The 17680-nt window shown below is 39.1% G+C and overlaps 1 protein-coding gene across 6 annotated transcripts in view; it reads right to left on the bottom strand.

Annotated features, from left to right (window-relative positions):
- LOC131243654 (uncharacterized) overlaps positions 1-13002 on the bottom strand; it is a 55215-nt gene extending 42213 nt beyond the window's left edge. For 2 of the 6 annotated variants that reach the window (XR_009170159.1, XR_009170158.1), the window contains exons 1-7: positions 12891-13002; positions 12611-12708; positions 10256-10403; positions 9878-10098; positions 9593-9769; positions 7479-7549; positions 4608-4681 (exon numbers count right to left, since the gene is read on the bottom strand). Coding sequence is in view for 3 of the 6 variants with exons in the window: in XM_058243146.1 (XP_058099129.1) it covers positions 9423-9482; positions 9593-9769; positions 9878-10098; positions 10256-10286 (489 nt within the window). In the remaining 3 variants the exon portion in view is untranslated. Of the gene's footprint in view, positions 1-4485; positions 4682-7478; positions 7550-9363; positions 9483-9592; positions 9770-9877; positions 10099-10255; positions 10404-12610; positions 12709-12890 lie in introns of those variants that run through there. The other 4 variants (XR_009170160.1, XM_058243149.1, XM_058243147.1 and 1 more) reach the window with 4 other exon arrangements.
- Positions 13003-17680: the final 4678 nt, after the last annotated feature.

Here is a 17680-nt window from a genome sequence, read left to right on the forward strand (position 1 = left end):
TGAGTCTGAGTATACAATTGGCCCAATCATATGAACGACTTAGATGATGGAAGATTGGCCAAACCATATTAACGATTTAGATCACTTAATGCAAGCCTAGTCATATGAATGTTTGGATCATTAAAATGAGCTCATTCATATGAATAGTTTGATCATAAACAATGGGCCGAGTCATAAGAACAATCAAGATCACTAGAAATAGTCTCGCAATCATATGAATTGTATAAATCGCTTGAAAATAGCCCTTCACATTAGTGATTTGAAAATGGCCCAATCGTATGAACGACTTAGATGATGGAAGACTGGCCAAACCATATTAACGATTTAGATCACTTAATACAAGCCTAGTCATATGAACGTTTGGATCATTAAAATGAGCTCATTCATATGAATAGTTTGATCATAAACAATGGGCCAAGTCATAAGAACAATCAAGATCACTAGAAATAGTCTCGCAATCATATGAATGGTATAAATCGCTTGAAAATAGCCCTTCACATTAGTGATTTGAAAATGGCCCAATCATATGAACGACTTAGATGATGGAAGACTGGCCAAACCATATTAACGATTTAGATCAACTTTTTTTTTTAACACAAGCACACATACCCCCACACGAATTTCACCACCTATGGGTACTCGAACCCTTGACCAGGTGTTGAAACTCCTAAGAGTCTACCACCTGAGCAAGAGTAAGGCCTAACGATTTAGATCTCTTAATACAAGCCGAGTCATGTGAATGTTTGGATCATTAAAATGAGCTCATTCATATGAATAGTTTGATCATAAACAATGGACCAAGTCATAAGAACAATCAGGATCACTAGAAATAGTCTTGCAATCATATGAATGGTATAAATCGCTTGAAAATAGCCTTTCACATTAGTGATTTGGATCACAGAGTACGGACCTAGTCATATGAAAGGTTCAAATCATTGATAATGAGTTCATCCAAACAAAACATTCTAGAATTCACAAAAATGGATGAGTCATATGTAAAGTTTGGATCACGAAAAATAGGCCTAACCAGGCCTCAGATGAGATTGACTATGGATCACCAAAAACTAGTTCTTCACTTTATTGATTTGGATCACTGAGTACGGCCCTAGTCTTATGAATGGTTTGAATCATTCAAAATAAGCTCATCCAAACAAAACAGTCTAAAATTCATAAGACTAGACGAGTCCTATGAACAGTTAGGATCACTGAAAAAGGCCAACCATGTAAATGGGTTGAAACAATGAATGGTATGGATCACTGAAAACTAGCTCTTCACTTTACCGATTTGGATCACTGAACACGGGCCTGGTCTTATGAATGGTTTGAATCATTCATAATAAGCTCATCCAAACAAAACAATCTAAAATTCAGGAAACTGGACGAGTCCTGTGAATGGTTAGGATCATTGAAAATAGGCCAACCATGTATATGGGTTGAAACAATGGAACCATACTAACCTACAGGATTTTGCTAAATACGGGACTGGTATACAACTAGCCCAATCATATAAACAGCGTAGATAAGATTAGCCCAACCATATTAATGATTGAGATCAATATTACAGGCCTAGTCATATGAATTATTTGGATTATCAAAATGAGTCCATTCATATGGACGGTCATAGAAAACGGACCAAGTCATACGAACAATTTGGACTACCAAAAATAATCCAAATCATATGAATGATATAGATTATTAAAAACTAGTCCTTGACATTAACGATTTTGAACACCGAGTATGGGCCTAGACGTATGAATTGTTCTCAAAAAAAATATATAGACCCAACCATGCAGTCAAATTGAGTCACTGGAAATTGGCACAACCATACCATGCAGTCGGCTTGAGTCACTAGAAATTGGCACAACCATATTAACAACTTGGATCTCTAGATACAATTTTGTTTATATGATTGGCCCAATCGTATGAACAACTTGAATGAAGGAAGACTTACCCAACCATATTCACAACTTGGATCTCTAGATACAACTTTGTTTATATGATTGGCCCAATCCTATGAACAACTTGAATGAAGGAAGACTGACCCAACTATATGCATGATTTTGATTACTTAAGATGGGCCAAGTCATATATGAATGTTTGGATCATTAAAATAGGCTCAGTCATATAAACTGTTGGATCATTCAAAATGGGCTAAAGTCATTCGAACAATTAGGATCACTAGAAATAGTCCCCCAATCATATCAATGGTATAGGTCATGGAAAACTAACCCTCCTCTCATTAACGATTTGGAACACTGAGTACAAACTTGGGATCACAAGAAACAGTCCCCCAATCATATCAATGGTATAGGTCACAGAAAAACTAACCATCCGCATTAACGATTTGGAACATCAAGTACGAACCTAGACATATGAATTGTTTGGATCATTCAGGACGAGAACTTCCAACCAAAACTGTTTCAAATGTAGAAAAAGGGCTGACTTATCTGGCATGGATCACAAAAAAAAAAAATAGTCTCAATCGTATGAATGGTTTTTTTAGCACCAAAAACTAGTTCTCCATATTAACAATTTGGAGCACTAAGTACGAGCGTAGTTATACGAATGCTTCGGATCATTTAGAATGAACTAATACAAACAACGATTTAGACAACAGCCGAGTCATACAAACAATTTGAATTACTGAAAATAGCCCCACATTTTGAATTATTGAAAATAGCCCCAATCATGTGAGCGGGTTGAATCACTGAAAATTGGTCAAACCATATTAACGACTTAGATCGCTAAGCAAGGGCTTAGGTATATTAATTGTTTGGTTTGGCCCAATCATATGAACGACTTAGAGCATGAAAGACTAGCCCAAACATATTAACAATTTGGACCGCTTAATGTGAGAGCCTAGTCATGAATGGTTTGGATCATTTTAATGAGATCAGTCATTTGAGCAATTTGTTTGTAGAAAATGAGTCAAGTCATACAATCAGTTAGGTTCACTAAAAAGACCACCCATCATATGAATGGTTTAGAACACTAGTCCCTCCATATTAATTTTTGTATCATTGAGGACCAGTCTAGTCATATGAATGGTTTGGATCATTCAGAATGAGCGCATCCATTCCAAATAAAACATTTTAGATGGCTAAAACGGGCCGAGTCATATGAACAGATTAAATCGCTAAAAATACATTGAACCATGTAAACAGGTTAGATCATTGGAAACTGGCCCAACAATATTAACGACTTCAATCGTTGAATACCTATTTGGGTATATAAACGGTTTGGATTTGCCCAATCATATAAACGGCTTGGATCATGAAAGCTTTGCGCAACCATATTAACAATTCAGATCACTAAATACAGGCCTAGCAATATGAACGGTTTATATCATTAAAATCAGATCAACAGTTTAATCATAGAATGACCCAATTCATAAGAACAATTAGGATCACTAAAAACAGTCCTAATCATATGAATTTTTTGGATAACTAAAAGCTAGCCCTCCATATAACGATTTGGATCACCAAGTATGGGCCTAGTCATATGACTGGTTTGAATCATTTAGAATGAGCTCATTCAAACAAAGCAGTTTAGAATGTATTAAACAGCCCAAGTCATATGAACAGTTTGGACCACTGAAAATAGGCCCAACCATGCAAATGGGTTGGATCACTGGAAACTAACCCAACCATGTCAATGACTTTGATCAAAAAATACAGATCTTGGTGTATGAATGGTTTGGATTGGCCCAATTATATGAACGACTTTGATACTAGAAGACTGACCCAACAATATTAATTATTTGGATCACTTAATACAGCCCTAGTCATATGAATGGTTTCAATCATTAAAATGAGCACAGTCATATGAATGGTTTAATCAAATAAAGTAGGTTGAGTCGATCACTAAAAATAGGCCCAATCATACGAACAGTTTGGATCACTGAAAATAGGTCCCAATCATATGAACAGTTGGATCACTGAAAACTAGCCCAACCATATAAACGATTTGTATCACTGACTAGGGTCCTAAACATATGAATGGTTTCAATTATTTAAAATGGGCTCAATAATGCAAGTAGTTTAGATCATATAAAAGGGTCCCCATTCATGTGAACAATTTGGATCATGAGAATAAGCCCTTTCATGTAAATTTTTTACAACTAGGATAATGCCCCCCAATCATACTAGCATTTTGGAAGTGTTGAGTGCAAACCTAGCTATATCAGTGGTGGCATGTGCCCCAACCTATCATTTTAACGTTGAATCTGTAAGAACTTGCCCAAACTATTGACTTTGGTGCATGTGGCATTGAACAAAGTTTGTAAAACATGTACCGATCAGATTGATGAACATATTGTAGGATGCCAATGCTTAGTATCACTGAAAACAACCACAATCATAGGAAGGCTTTGGATCATTTAAAAGGGGCCCAATCATATGAAGGGTTCTTATGATTGAAAATCATTTAACATGCCCAAAGGCAACCAAATGTAGAAGGAAAAACCGAAACACTGGCAATATGGTCTACAAGAGGAAAAGCAAGCAAAATGTTGCTAATATAATCTTAGTTGTCTACGTCATATTTTTATTATTAGAGGCAGATAGAAACCTGTAATTAAATGAATTCTAAGTCATATTGAAACTAACCTTTCTGAGCACTCAGTCTATGGCAAAACACATCCAGCATAAGAGTACCATCTGTTTGCCACAAAGATCTAACACTGAACCAAAAAATAAAAAGAAAACATGCAATAAGTGAATGAACCTCTATATATATATATATATATATAACTATCATGGCATATGGCAGCTAAAGCAAGCAAAACGTGGTGGAGAAGACAGATGCTTGGAAGGACCATTGAGTGTTTATGAAGGTTGTCAGTAGCAAGTCTAGCTGATACTTGTATTACTAGGAGTAGAAGAAAACCTGTAAGTTAGTGAATTCTACATCACAGTGAAACCGGTTTTCTGAATAGTCAATCCATGGCGTTATACATCCAATGCAAGAGTACAACTTGTTTTTTGTAAAGATCTCATGGGGCCATGTAATATTTCCCAATCCATTTCTTCTTCTTTTTTATTTGGTGCAATATGGCCGATTGTCTTCCTGGGAATAGTCCCTCGACAAATTAAATTGAGAAACCATCCATTTGTTTCGTAGTTTTTTTCCTTTTTTAACTAGTAAATCATAATACTCGAGAGGCTTAGTCTAATTTCCCTAGTGCTTGTAGGTAATTTTTGGGATGTCAACTGCTAAAAGTAATCGTGTGAGGAAATTCCAAAAACACTTCAAACAACTCTTCATACCCTCTTGCTAGGACTGTTTATTGGAAGCTTTAGTATTCAAGGATATAAATACTCCAACAATGTAAAAAATATAAGACTTAGATGATGATGATGATGAACGTCAAAAATATAAATAATACAAAAATGTTGGGAGTTAAATGCAAAAGTATTTACTCTCACTACTACATCTAGTTTCATTATTGTTCCAGGAAGATCATATCATATTTGGTTTTAAAAGCACCTTGGAACCATTTTCAGTATTTTCATGGTTGTCTAAGCTAGTTTCCTTACCTGCGTTTGATTTGGGGCATTCATTATTTTCATCATTTTATATAAAGAGAAATGCCCCAACCCTCTCAAAGCACTACAAGTAACAGTGCTCCTGGTTGCATCTTAGATGGTCCAATCGATTAATATGAACTGTCCATTAACTCCAGATAATATTTCTAAGGCTACCATGCAAAAATTGCACTGAGCCGATTATCCAATCCACCCTTGATTTGGTTATCTTCTATAGTCATCCTTTTTTCCAAGCCATGGGAAGGGTGGCTACTACTATTGCCCAACAAAAGTGATTCTTTAGAATCACAAGCAATCTATGATGGTCTCTAACAAATAGATGGATCAAATTGCTGACTAGACCTATTTGTGTAAATGATTTTGACCACCAATATTAAAGAGCATTGATCAAAAGGTTAATATTTGTCAGTTTGGTGTGATGCTCTACATAGTTGCCCATTAAAATGTGCATTGGACCTAGTGAACCATCTAGATAGATGAATCAAATAGTCCAAGTGTCCCAGTGCAACTAAATGCAACTAGGAGCACTATAACTTATAGTCCTCTGAAACCCTTGCAGAGGGCTACTAACTTGGGAGTCTCCATTATTTTTATTGAAGCAGAGGATGAAGAATGTTATGGAAGTCAGGAATGAAGACTGGCCCTCCTCGAGGAGATGAGTGGATGCAAAGTCCTCTTAGTAGCTATAGTAAGATGAAAAATTTATGCAGATCATGCTTCATCTAGAGCAAATTCACCAACGATCTTCGATGTAGCTGGCGAGGCTCAGCATAACAGCAACATCAACATTTCTGATCTCATGGTATTCTTTGAACTTCTTTATTGGGAAGAGGGACTCAAAACCAATGACAGGCACAAAAGAACCCTAGGTTGGGAGTTGGAGCCAATTGAAAAACAAAAATCTTGCAAAGGGGAAAACAGGGCTTGGAATGGCAATCCTACTCTCTATCAGAACTATGTGACAAGAGAGGATCTGGCTACAGAAACCAAATGACTCAAAGGAGCAAAAAGTGCAAAGCAAAGTTCAATTAGGTTTTTGAATCAAAGTGGAGCTCCAAGACATAAAAGATGGGGTTATTTTGAGAGCTTGAGTCAATCTAGACATGTTATTTTGATAGTTCTTTGTTTCAATGGATTTATTGAACAAGTTTTAACTATATATAGCTTCGCCGCAACGAGCAGCAAGAGTTAATGATTTTCAGTTAAAACAACTTTTCATACACATTACATTAACTCAGTGATTATAATCAGTTACATCGGAGTAACGGACATCTTTAAAGGTAAATCTACTGGAAGGTGGACAATTATTTCTAAGTACGCACTTCTTGCATTCAATTTCCTGAACTTTAAGATTGCTGCTTCCCAGCTCCCACAAATGAACTCCCTCTTCCTTTACGTGCAACTGAGGTCAACAGCCCCATTCACATAGATGGAACTAATACCAAGCCTTCTTTCCTCAAATAACAACATAATGCTAAGATTTCTAGGCCTTTGGAAAGAAAGTATAAAAAAATTCTAGGCCTTCTTTTAGCCAACAGAGAACAAAATTGCCACTACATAATCAGGGACACCATAATTCTGGGGACCTGCTCTACTCATTCCCAATGCTGGCTTCTTTTTTCTTTGTAGAAAACGAAGGGAAAAAAGAAAAAACCATAGATACCACTCAAACACTAAGAAGCTAGTCAGCCACCAATATAATGAATTTCCACTCAATGAACATGTTCCAAAGCAGCATTTTTCCATAGGATTTAGAATTAGCAGATGTTACAAAATCCATCTCAGAAAACCCTAGCACATTTTCTAATATAGCTTAGGGTGATGCTTGCAGAAACTTCTCTGCAAGAAAAATAGTACTACCAGAATCTAACAGAGCAAAATGAATGAATGTTGAACATTAAGCATCAAAGAAAGACCTGAGTAGAAACCTACCGTTGCAAGCTGTTCATCCATAGCTTGGTTCACTCACTCAAAACTGTAGTTTCTTGTCTCATAATCCCTTCCTGGGAGTAAAAATCATTAATCAACACGAGATTCCTCAAAGCCAGTCAAATCCCACAATAGAAAATAGCAGATTCCAAGTAAAGAATACAAACCATTATATTCAAGAATAACATTAGCCTTTGCTATTACTGCCTTGATTGAATTTTCATCTCTTGGGTTGTACAACTCAAGTACATCTAGTTATAAGAACATCAATATGATGCAGGAAAAAGCACTGTTACTGAAATGCCTAATGCAACACCTGACCCAAATCCCAATGCACCAGACTTCTTGTGGATTCCAGTCCATTCAAATAAATAAACAGAAATTGGGGTTTACCTCTATCCAAATAGGCACTAAAAGTCATTCCATGACGAGCAGAGAGATAACAGATGTGGACAGATTACACAGGCCCTAAGTGGCTGCTTGGATTTGGCAAAGCTGTGTACCAACTAGTAGTCACAGACAATGGTACATGTCCATGGTTTGTCAAACCCCTAATGCACGGAACCGATGCAATTTTGGACTAGTCATGGATGTGTGACTGTTAGACAATGGTTCCAGTTTGTCTCTGGTGGAGAGGTGGAACTACCCGTCTAAGCACACTTTATAGTTTCAGCACACAAGGATCGCACTTATCCATGCACATGCATGGGATGCTTCAATGTGGCATGCATGTGATCATCCTAGTGCATCTCTTTAAAAATAAAAAATAAAAAAATAAATAATAAAAATAAATAATAAAAAAACTTTTCTACCATGTGATCAAATGCATCTCATCACAAGTGCATTTGTGCCACAATCAATCTTCAAGCACTAAGAAATGTGGCATATGTGCCACCAACCAATCTTTAATCACCCCAAGTGCTGCAATCTATCCTGTCCATGATCCAAGGGAAAGAACAACTAGCCACTACAGCATGTCCATGACCAGCTAGCCTTGACAGCATGTCATGGATCACTAGTCCTGACACAACTTTTGCCCAAATCCAAACAGGCCCTAAGAGTTGATCACAAGCAACCCAGAACATATCCTGTGTATACAAATAGATTTACATGATGACCTATGGTCTACCTGAAGGTATGGCCCTTGGTTGAGTAGAATGGCAGAAACAGATTCATGTAGCCAACCCTACTTAATTGGGATAAGGCTTAAGTGATGATGATACAATAGATTTACCCTACGCCCACACACGTGTAGCAAACTGTCTACATGCTAGAACATATGCCAGCACGAGTATGGTATCGAAGAAGTTCATTGTCCAAGTCCTAGTGTAGATGCCCTAATCCAGGTAGGACCAGTCCCCTTATCATGTAGGTTGCGGTTTTAAGAAACAAATGCTGAAACATAATTGGTCCACTCTTGGCAATCAATCTGGATGTTTCTAATATTGTAGCCCACCTGATGAGCTCACCAACTTTATTTTTTGGCCAGGTCATCTAAATATTCAAATGCTCTTCATGTACAGGTTTAGAGGGGTGGCCTTGTATACATGGGTGGGCTTTAAAGAACACTCTATGCACAGATTAAATGGTGAATATGAGATAGAAAACTGCTGGTTCGTGATCTGGTAATCAAACAGCAGGGCCCACCATCTAATCAAGTATGGATCTGCTTAGTACACCCGTGCTTACTAGTAGGTGCTGGTCCCATGACCTAGTCACTATCATGTTGCAGGCTGTTCTGTGAACATGTTATTCAATCACAGCATACACCATCCATTTTCCTCTTCCACAGTGAAATATTAAGGGCCTCAAACAATCATGCATCTGTGCGTGCCTGCATGCTCGTATGAGGTGCATGAAGCCCAAAAAACATGAGAAAAAAAAGAAGGTAAAATCGGGTTTATTCAGGTTGTTGATGTATACTATACAAGCATTCAGAAATGCTATTTAGTTAAAAAATGCAGGCGATCCAGCATCCAACATGGCTTCAACAGAGTAGCCATGCGACTGCAAAAGCATGTGAGGAAGCTACAATATATGGGGAAGTTGTAGCGTACGATAGCCGCAAAGAAATGAAAGTGAGTGTAAGATTCCATAAATGGGCCAAGCATGATTACCTCCAAAGTCCGGACTTGTTCTTGGTACTGGCCGATCACATGTTTCAGCTGTTGCACTTCCTTCACCTTGTCCTCCTGTTCCAAATTCCTCTCGTGTTGAATGGCAACAGCTCTTTTCAGGATCTGGTTGTCCCTTAGCAAGATCTGCCATTGCTCTTTCAGTGAAGCGATTTCATGCTGTTCTATGCAAATTGCCACAATCAAGGCAACGTCTGTTAATATGAAATAAAAGAAAGAGTGGCCAATTCCTAGACGACAGAAATTAATTAAAACAATTTAAATTACCTCCTCTGATTGCCTGTAGTTACCAATTACACTCCTTTCAAAAGCCTCCAACATTCTCATCGCACGAACACGTGCATCATGAAGAGCTGATGAATTCATCATCTCTTGTATAAAAATATCCACCCAAGATGACCCATTTTCAGGGACACCAAATTTGACATGTGAATTGTCATTATGTGTCGCTTTAACCTTCTGCTCAGATGTTTGAGTATTATCATGACCTGGCAAATAAGCACAACAGCCACCAGCACAAACATGAGTTCTGAGGATAAAAGTGCCTATACATGTTCTATACATGACAAGAATTAGCTTCATAAATCTATTTGAGAAATAAAATGAAAGAAAACCATACTATACAATATGGAATCTGTTTCTGACCTTGAACCGCATTGCTGTTTGCAATGACCATAGAATCATGGCCCGAAGATTCATTTTTTGCAGAGACATCACCAAGGTAAAGTGTATTGAGACTCTCAATGGCATCCTCAATTCCGTGGCCATGACTATTTAGAACTGTTTCCACCAACTACACAACAAACACAGATGAGTCAATTAGAAATGTGTGTGGAGATTCTCAATTTGTGACCATGAGTATTTAGAACCATTTCCACCAACTAAACAACAAACGCAGATGAGTCAATTAGTGTGTGTGTGTGTGAGAGAGAGAGAGAGAGGGTTTAAATATTCATTTAGAAAGAGCAGCGCACTTGCAATATAATTTATAGAGCCAGCCATACAAACATGTTAGGAAAATGTATGGTTTCAATTATATATATATATATATATATAACATGGTGTACTATTGTTACATGGATGTAACCAACGGCAGGGTTATAATATGGTGCCATGGTGTATTATGCAAAGACAAAAATCAGCCATCCACATAGTAAGAAGGAAACTGCAACTCCCTTTCAAACTAAGAAATGGAAATCTTCTTTGTTGCCATCTTCGTTCCCAACTATGAGCTAGAAGCAGATAAAAAGAGACCCTTGAAGGAGGGCTCCCCACTGTTACCAATGCAACAAAACCTCTCATTCCTTCATTTAAAATAAATAAATAAACACCATGTCAATGAATAAATAAATAAATAAACACCATGTCAATGATCTGATCAATGGACGTGCATGCACACATTTAGCAAGTTGGGGAAGGCAACATTATCAAAACTTTGATGAGGTTTTGGGTTTTCTGTGGTTTGCATGACCAGATGATGCACTGAGTTGGGATGGATGCGGCCAGATTTTTATTTATTTTTTTTGTAATGACGATGGCTGTGGCTCAATTCATTTCTACTGAAACTGTGGCTCCTATGACTTCTTTTTCCTCTTTTTTTTGGAACAGATAAGAGCACTTTGTTAAAAGAAGAGGCAAAAGAAATCACATGGGATTCAAAGACTGCACTAGGAAAATAGAATAGATGGTCGTATTCCCCTTTTGGGAAGGACTCAACCATATGATGAGCTTGCCTAAGAGCATGACAAAAGGACATCAGTAGTAACTAGTAAGTAGTAAAGTTGCAAATTTCACAAAGGACATCCTATTAGAGTAGTAATGTGTAACTTGACAAATCTGAATTGCAAGTCTCCAAGCTTCATGAAATTACAAAGCCATCGAACTCTTCAATGATGTGAAAGTTTTGCACAGTAAATTTTAAATATTATGGTATTGCCTAATTCCAAGATGATGAAGCCATTTGATGAATAAATTATAGCATTTAAGCTAGGAGACAGGATAAATTCGAGAGATTTGCCATCATTGTCACATCATCATCCAAGCTATTTGAGTTCAAAAGTAACCATCCTGTTTTGCCAATCATTGCTGTCTAAGGCCCTATCCTCGGAAAGTGATCAAACTCCCGAGTCCTTTTTAGATATTCTTTTCATCCTCTTTCCAAGCTCTTCAACCCTACTCAACATCCCTTCCTCACCTGTCAAGTGTCAACTAAGTCGTTCCTGGTCCTCATTTCACATGGTCGAGCCATCTCAACCAGCTATCCCTCATTTCACCTCTTATTGGAATTATTCAATTGTTTCAGATGACTCCATTCTTAATTCTATCCTTCTTAGTCATCCCACACATCAATCTCAAAATCCCCATCTCCACATCCACCAATCTCTAGTCAGTTTCTGAACTCTGCGTCATTAACACAGCCGATAGAATAGTATCTTATAAAATTCACCTAAATTTTTATGGGATGCAGTGATCACACATTACTACAGAGGCATATCTCCACTTCATCTACCCAGCTCTATTTCTATTAAAACATCTTCATCATCCCTCCATCCTATTGTACAACAGAACTAAGGCAGCGAAACAAATCGCTCCGAGTAGTCTCCTAATCATCTACTTAAGCCTGACATCTATATATATTTGTACTAAGGCAGCGAAACAAATCGCTCCGAGAAGTCTCCTAATCATCCACTTCATCCACTTCATCTACCCAGCTCTAATTCTATTAAAACATCGAATACTTCTCTTGGTTTTGCTAATCTTCAAGCTTCTAGACACAACATCCTTCATGGAAAATAAAAGACAGGAGGTCTAATCAGTGTGACCCACTTCAGGGAAACCTCCATTCTCACATGCGTGCATCAAATTGGCGTGTGTGCTTGAGTGCAGGGGCAGGGCCCCATACAAGTGCGTGGATTCAGCAAACCTTTCTAGATGCAAGGGGGATTTCATTGATTACAAATCTCCAGGCCGCGGATGACGAAATGCAGTAGATTGCCATACCTAACGCATGACCTGCAGCCGATACCTCGGTTGATCAAGATGTCCCACGCCCTTCGAGGTGAGGATCGATCCTAGCCGTGAACAATCGTTTCCATTGTCTGCAACCAAAACCAATAATGAAATGGATTGCAATCGGGAAAAAAAGGATGTGATAATCATACGAACGAGAGAAATGGAGAGAATTTCTAGAACCCTAGAAGGAAGAGAGAGGGAGAGAGAGGATGGATGGAAATGAGAGAGGCAAGACAGAGACGGAGACAGAGACTGGTGCACTACGCACCTACGGTACCCCTGCATCAATCTTCCAATGGCGATGACAGAGATGAAAAGGGGTTTCAGAGAGAGGGGGGAGGGGGGGGGAGGTTTTCAGAGAGAGAGAGAGTGAGAGTGACGGGGAGGGAGCGACAGGTTTTCAGAGAGAGGGAAGGAGGCAGTGGTTTTCGGAGAGAAAAAAAAGGAAACCGGACTCGTATAAAAATCACTGAACCGTTAAGGGTATCTCGGTCATTTAATAGAAATTGGCAGCTGTCTGACCGTTATACGCAGGTGGAATAATTAGTCTTTTTTGGAATCATCGCTCACGTGTGTTATCCAAGCACGTACAGGAGATCCATGCCGCTCATACGCGTATTTGACTATTTGCAATGAAGATACATGACTTAGATCGAAAGATCAGATTTGTCTGATTGCCAGGTGCCTGACCGTTATAGAAATTGGCAGCTGTCTGACCGTTATACGCAGGTGGAATAATTAGTCTTTTTTGGAATCATCACTCACGTGTGTTATCCAAGCACGTACAGGAGATCCATGCCGCTCATACGCGTATTTGACTATTTGCAATGAAGATACATGACTTAGATCGAAAGATCAGATTTGTCTGATTGCCAGGTGCCAGTTGCGTAGGAAGGGAATGGGTGTTTAACAGAAATAGACGGATCGGATTAGCTTGCTGAGTAAACTCTGTGGGACCCACCATGATGCGTGCCTTATCCATGCCGTCAATCTGTTTTTTAAGCTCATTTTTGGGCATGAGCCCACAATTGAAAGATATCCAAAGCTCAATGGGAATTGAATGCCTACCGTTGAAATTTTTTTGGGACCACGGAAGTTTTGGATCAAGCTGATATTTGTGTAATCCGTTCATCTATATTTGTGTGACCTCATGAATAGGTTGGATGACAAATAAACATAATCTAAACAATGGACATCATTACTCCACTGTTCATGTAGCGTGGTCCACTTGATCAGATTGAATATGCTTCGATTATTTACCCATGCCCGAAAATAAGCTGAAAAATCAGTTGTACAGATTGGATAAAACACATGCATCACATTAGGCCCACGAAGTTTACACAAATCCACATCCAGCATACCGTGCAAATTGAATTCGGGCTTATTTAATTTAGCCATTCGTATATTGGATGCTGATTTCCTGCCAAAGCATTTGGCAGTAAATTTTCCTGAGCTGAGATGCTAGGTGGGGCTCACCATAATATTTTTGAAAAATTTATCATGCCCATCTGTTTTTCAAGCTCAACATAATATATTATACATAAAATAAGAAGATAAAAAACTCAAGTAAGCCACATGAGAGAAAATAATAGCATCTAGTGACCAACGTTTCAACATTCGTATGGCCACAAAAGTTTTATATCAGGCCAAGTCTTCGATGTTTTCACTTTATCCCATGCAAATAACCTTATAAATGGTTTGGATGGCATATTTACATTAAGGCCGAGCTAGAAAGGCTCCAATGATAGCCATTCCCTCTCCCAAATTTCTCTCCCATGTGTCCCACTTGAGTTTCCAATCCATATCATTTTTGTATCATGTGATCAAATGAGCTCACAAAACAAATGAGTTGTAATGAATTTCTAACAAATAGGGGTGTACACGAACTGAGTTAGCTCAGTTAGTTCGCTCGACTCGAAAAAGCTTGATTCAACTCGGTTCAAAGTTGAGTTTAAGCCAAGTTGAGCTGATTTTTTTAACTCGAAAAAATTTCAAACTGAGTTTGAGCTTGCCCGAGCTCAACTTGACTCAATTCGAACCCTAGCTCATATCAAACTTGTTCGGTGACTCGGTTACTTTGACATTGATGTTACTCACCAAGTGTTTGATGAAATGACTCAACGCAGCGTCAACTAGTGGCAAGGAAGGTATGTATATGAAATAAATACCACTTTTCATTGATTATGATGTTGCTTGTTTGATGAAATACTTATAAACAGCTACTCCTATTTTACATAAAGTGAAAAAGTTGAAAGTGCATTGCATGTGTTTATGAAAATGCCGCAAAAGCTTGATTTTGGCTTGAACTCGACTCGAATCGGCCCAAACAATTGACCGAACCGAGCCGAGCTGGCCAGTCAAGCTTGAGGACCAAGTTGAATTCGAGCTGGAGTTAGCTAGTGGCTGAGCCAAGGCTAGCTCGAGTCAAGTTTCGGACCGAGTCGAACTCAGTTTCAAGCTAAAGAAAATGACCCATCCCGAACCGAACTCAGTTCCGGGTTGGGCCGAGTCAGGCTTTTTCAAGCCAAGTCGAGCGAGTTAACCAGGCTAGCCTGGATCGTGTACAGCCCTACAGGAGACCGAATCGGACGTGGATTGCGTCAAAGTGATGTAAGGGTTTTATCCATGCAGTTCATTGATTTTCTAATATCATTTTAAGGTATGATCCAAAAAATGAAGTAGGTATACCACTTCAGTGGACCACACCAAGGGCCTGTTTGATTTCAAGGGAATTGGGAAATACCCTTGCAAAAGTTCATTATTATCTCTTCTCCTGTTTGGATTTTCAAATGCAATTCCGCCTCGAAAATTGGTCCAAAAAAGTTGACTTGCATTTGTGGACCCCACTGTGATGTGTATGACATATCTACACCGTCCATCTATTTTATCAGAAGATTTTAGGGGGTAAGTCTAAAATTGATAAGGGATAAACACAAATATCAGCTTCAGCCAAAACATCTAAGCGCCACAAAATTTTTATACGGTAAACATTAAATTTCCACTGTTTCCTGTGGTGTGGTCCACTGGAACTTTTGATCTACCTCATTTTTGAGTTCATGACCTAAATGAGGCTGACATACAGGATGAACGGTGTTGATACATCATGGACATCACAGTGGGCCCTATATTCCTTTCACAGCCATCCTTGATTTTAACGCCAAAAAGGCTACGCCGTCAACATCAGCGCACAGGAAATGAGGGGCAATTCGTTGGTAAGTAATTATTACTTATTTCCCAGCTAATTCCCATTTACTTCACAAATCAAACAGGCACTTACTACGCCCGTCCAAGCTTACCGTACTGTTGAAACCTTTCTAAGGGCCACCGTGATGTTTTTTTACCATCCACCCTATTCATAAGGTCATGTAGACATGGATGAAGCGAAAACACAAATATCAGCTTGATCTGAAACTTCTCAAGCTCTCAATAAGTTTTTAATGGTGGACGTTCAAGCCTCACTTTGTGGTCCACTTAAGCCTTGGATCTAACTCATGTTTCATAAAATATCTTAAAATGATCTGACAAAAACTATGAACGGCGTGGATAAAACATTTACATTACAGTGAGCCCAAAGAACCCTGCTCGGAATCCACATCAGCGACATCTAGTGAATCGATGTAGGATTGGCCAACGTACCACTATCAATAGAGGTGTACATGAGTCGAGTCGAGCCAAGCTTTGCCCAGCTCGTGCTCGGCTCGGCTCGGCCTTCGAGCTCGGAACAGCAATTCGTGCTCGGTTCGAGCCAAGTTCAAGCCCGGCCAGTGGTCGCTGGTCGGATGGGTTCCGCTACTCGAACAGCCGGAAAAAATGGAGAGAGTGGAGGATAGGACTCAGTTTCGAAGAGAAGCTCGTCCGGACAGACGCTGGAAGAGGGAATGTCACTAGGCGAAGAGTATTGGGCGGAGCTCGTCCGGACAGATGCTGGAAGAAGGAAATGCTCGTCTGGACAGACACTGGGAGAAAGAAATGTTGTCAGACAGTCACTAGAAGAAGGAAATATAGCTGGATGGACGGCCAATTTGAGCGATTTAGAGGGAGAAATGGGGCGATTTGGGCGAAAGGAATGGAGAATGGGTAAGGTTGCTGGTTTGGGCATACTAGGTAGGGTTGAGTGACTAAGTAGGGTTTTTTAAAAATCCTTTATATACTAACTTAAAGTTGAGCCGAGCCGAGCCGAGTCGAGCTTAATACCGAGTTGAGCTACGTCCAGCTCGGACTCAACTCAAAATGTTCCGAGCGTCCAAAATATGGTTCAACTTGGTTCGAACAACGTTTCGATCTGAGTTGAGTTGAGCTTTTACGAGCCGAGTCGAGTGAGTTACCGAGCTTAGGCTGCTCGTGTACAGCTCCAACTGTCAACATCGCCCTAACGGAGGGCGTGGCTTCGGTGGATCCCCAAATCCGGAGGTGGGTGGGATGGAAATAGATTGGCTGGTGTACCTCACACCAGCTATATAGTTGTTGTATTGACGTCGGCAAGTTCTATGGGTCGGATCATGCGGTATGTGTTATAACCAAACCGCCCATCCATGCTTGTCTTAAGGTTTGAGACAAAAAAACAAGATAGATCTAACTATCAAGTAGACCACACTGCAAAAAGCAGTGGGGGATTGAACATCTACCATTGAAACCCTTTTTGGGGTAAAAAAAAAGTTTGCATTAATATGAAATTTGTTTTTCCTCTTAATTCAGGTATTTGTGACCTTATGAACAGATTGGATGAAAAATAAACGTTATGGTGGGCCCTATGAATTATTTAATTGTGAAAATTATGATCTCCGCTGCTGTTTATGGTGTGGTCCATATGATATTTGGATATGATTTATATTTTGGATAATGCTCTAAAATGATCTCTAAAATTAGATGAACGGTGTAGATATAATAAATACATCACTGTGGAGGCCATGTAACTTTCATCTCCTTGAACCGTTCATACAACTCGGAGCTCGTCTTCGCACGACACGTATCTACAGCAACTATATAGCTGGCGTGAGGTACACCAGCCAATCGGCTTCCGCTCGTCTTCGCGCGACACTTACCTACACCACTATATAG

Source organism: Magnolia sinica, chromosome 4 (genome assembly GCF_029962835.1).
Source record: "Magnolia sinica isolate HGM2019 chromosome 4, MsV1, whole genome shotgun sequence".
In the NCBI taxonomy this organism is placed as follows: domain Eukaryota; kingdom Viridiplantae; phylum Streptophyta; class Magnoliopsida; order Magnoliales; family Magnoliaceae; genus Magnolia; species Magnolia sinica.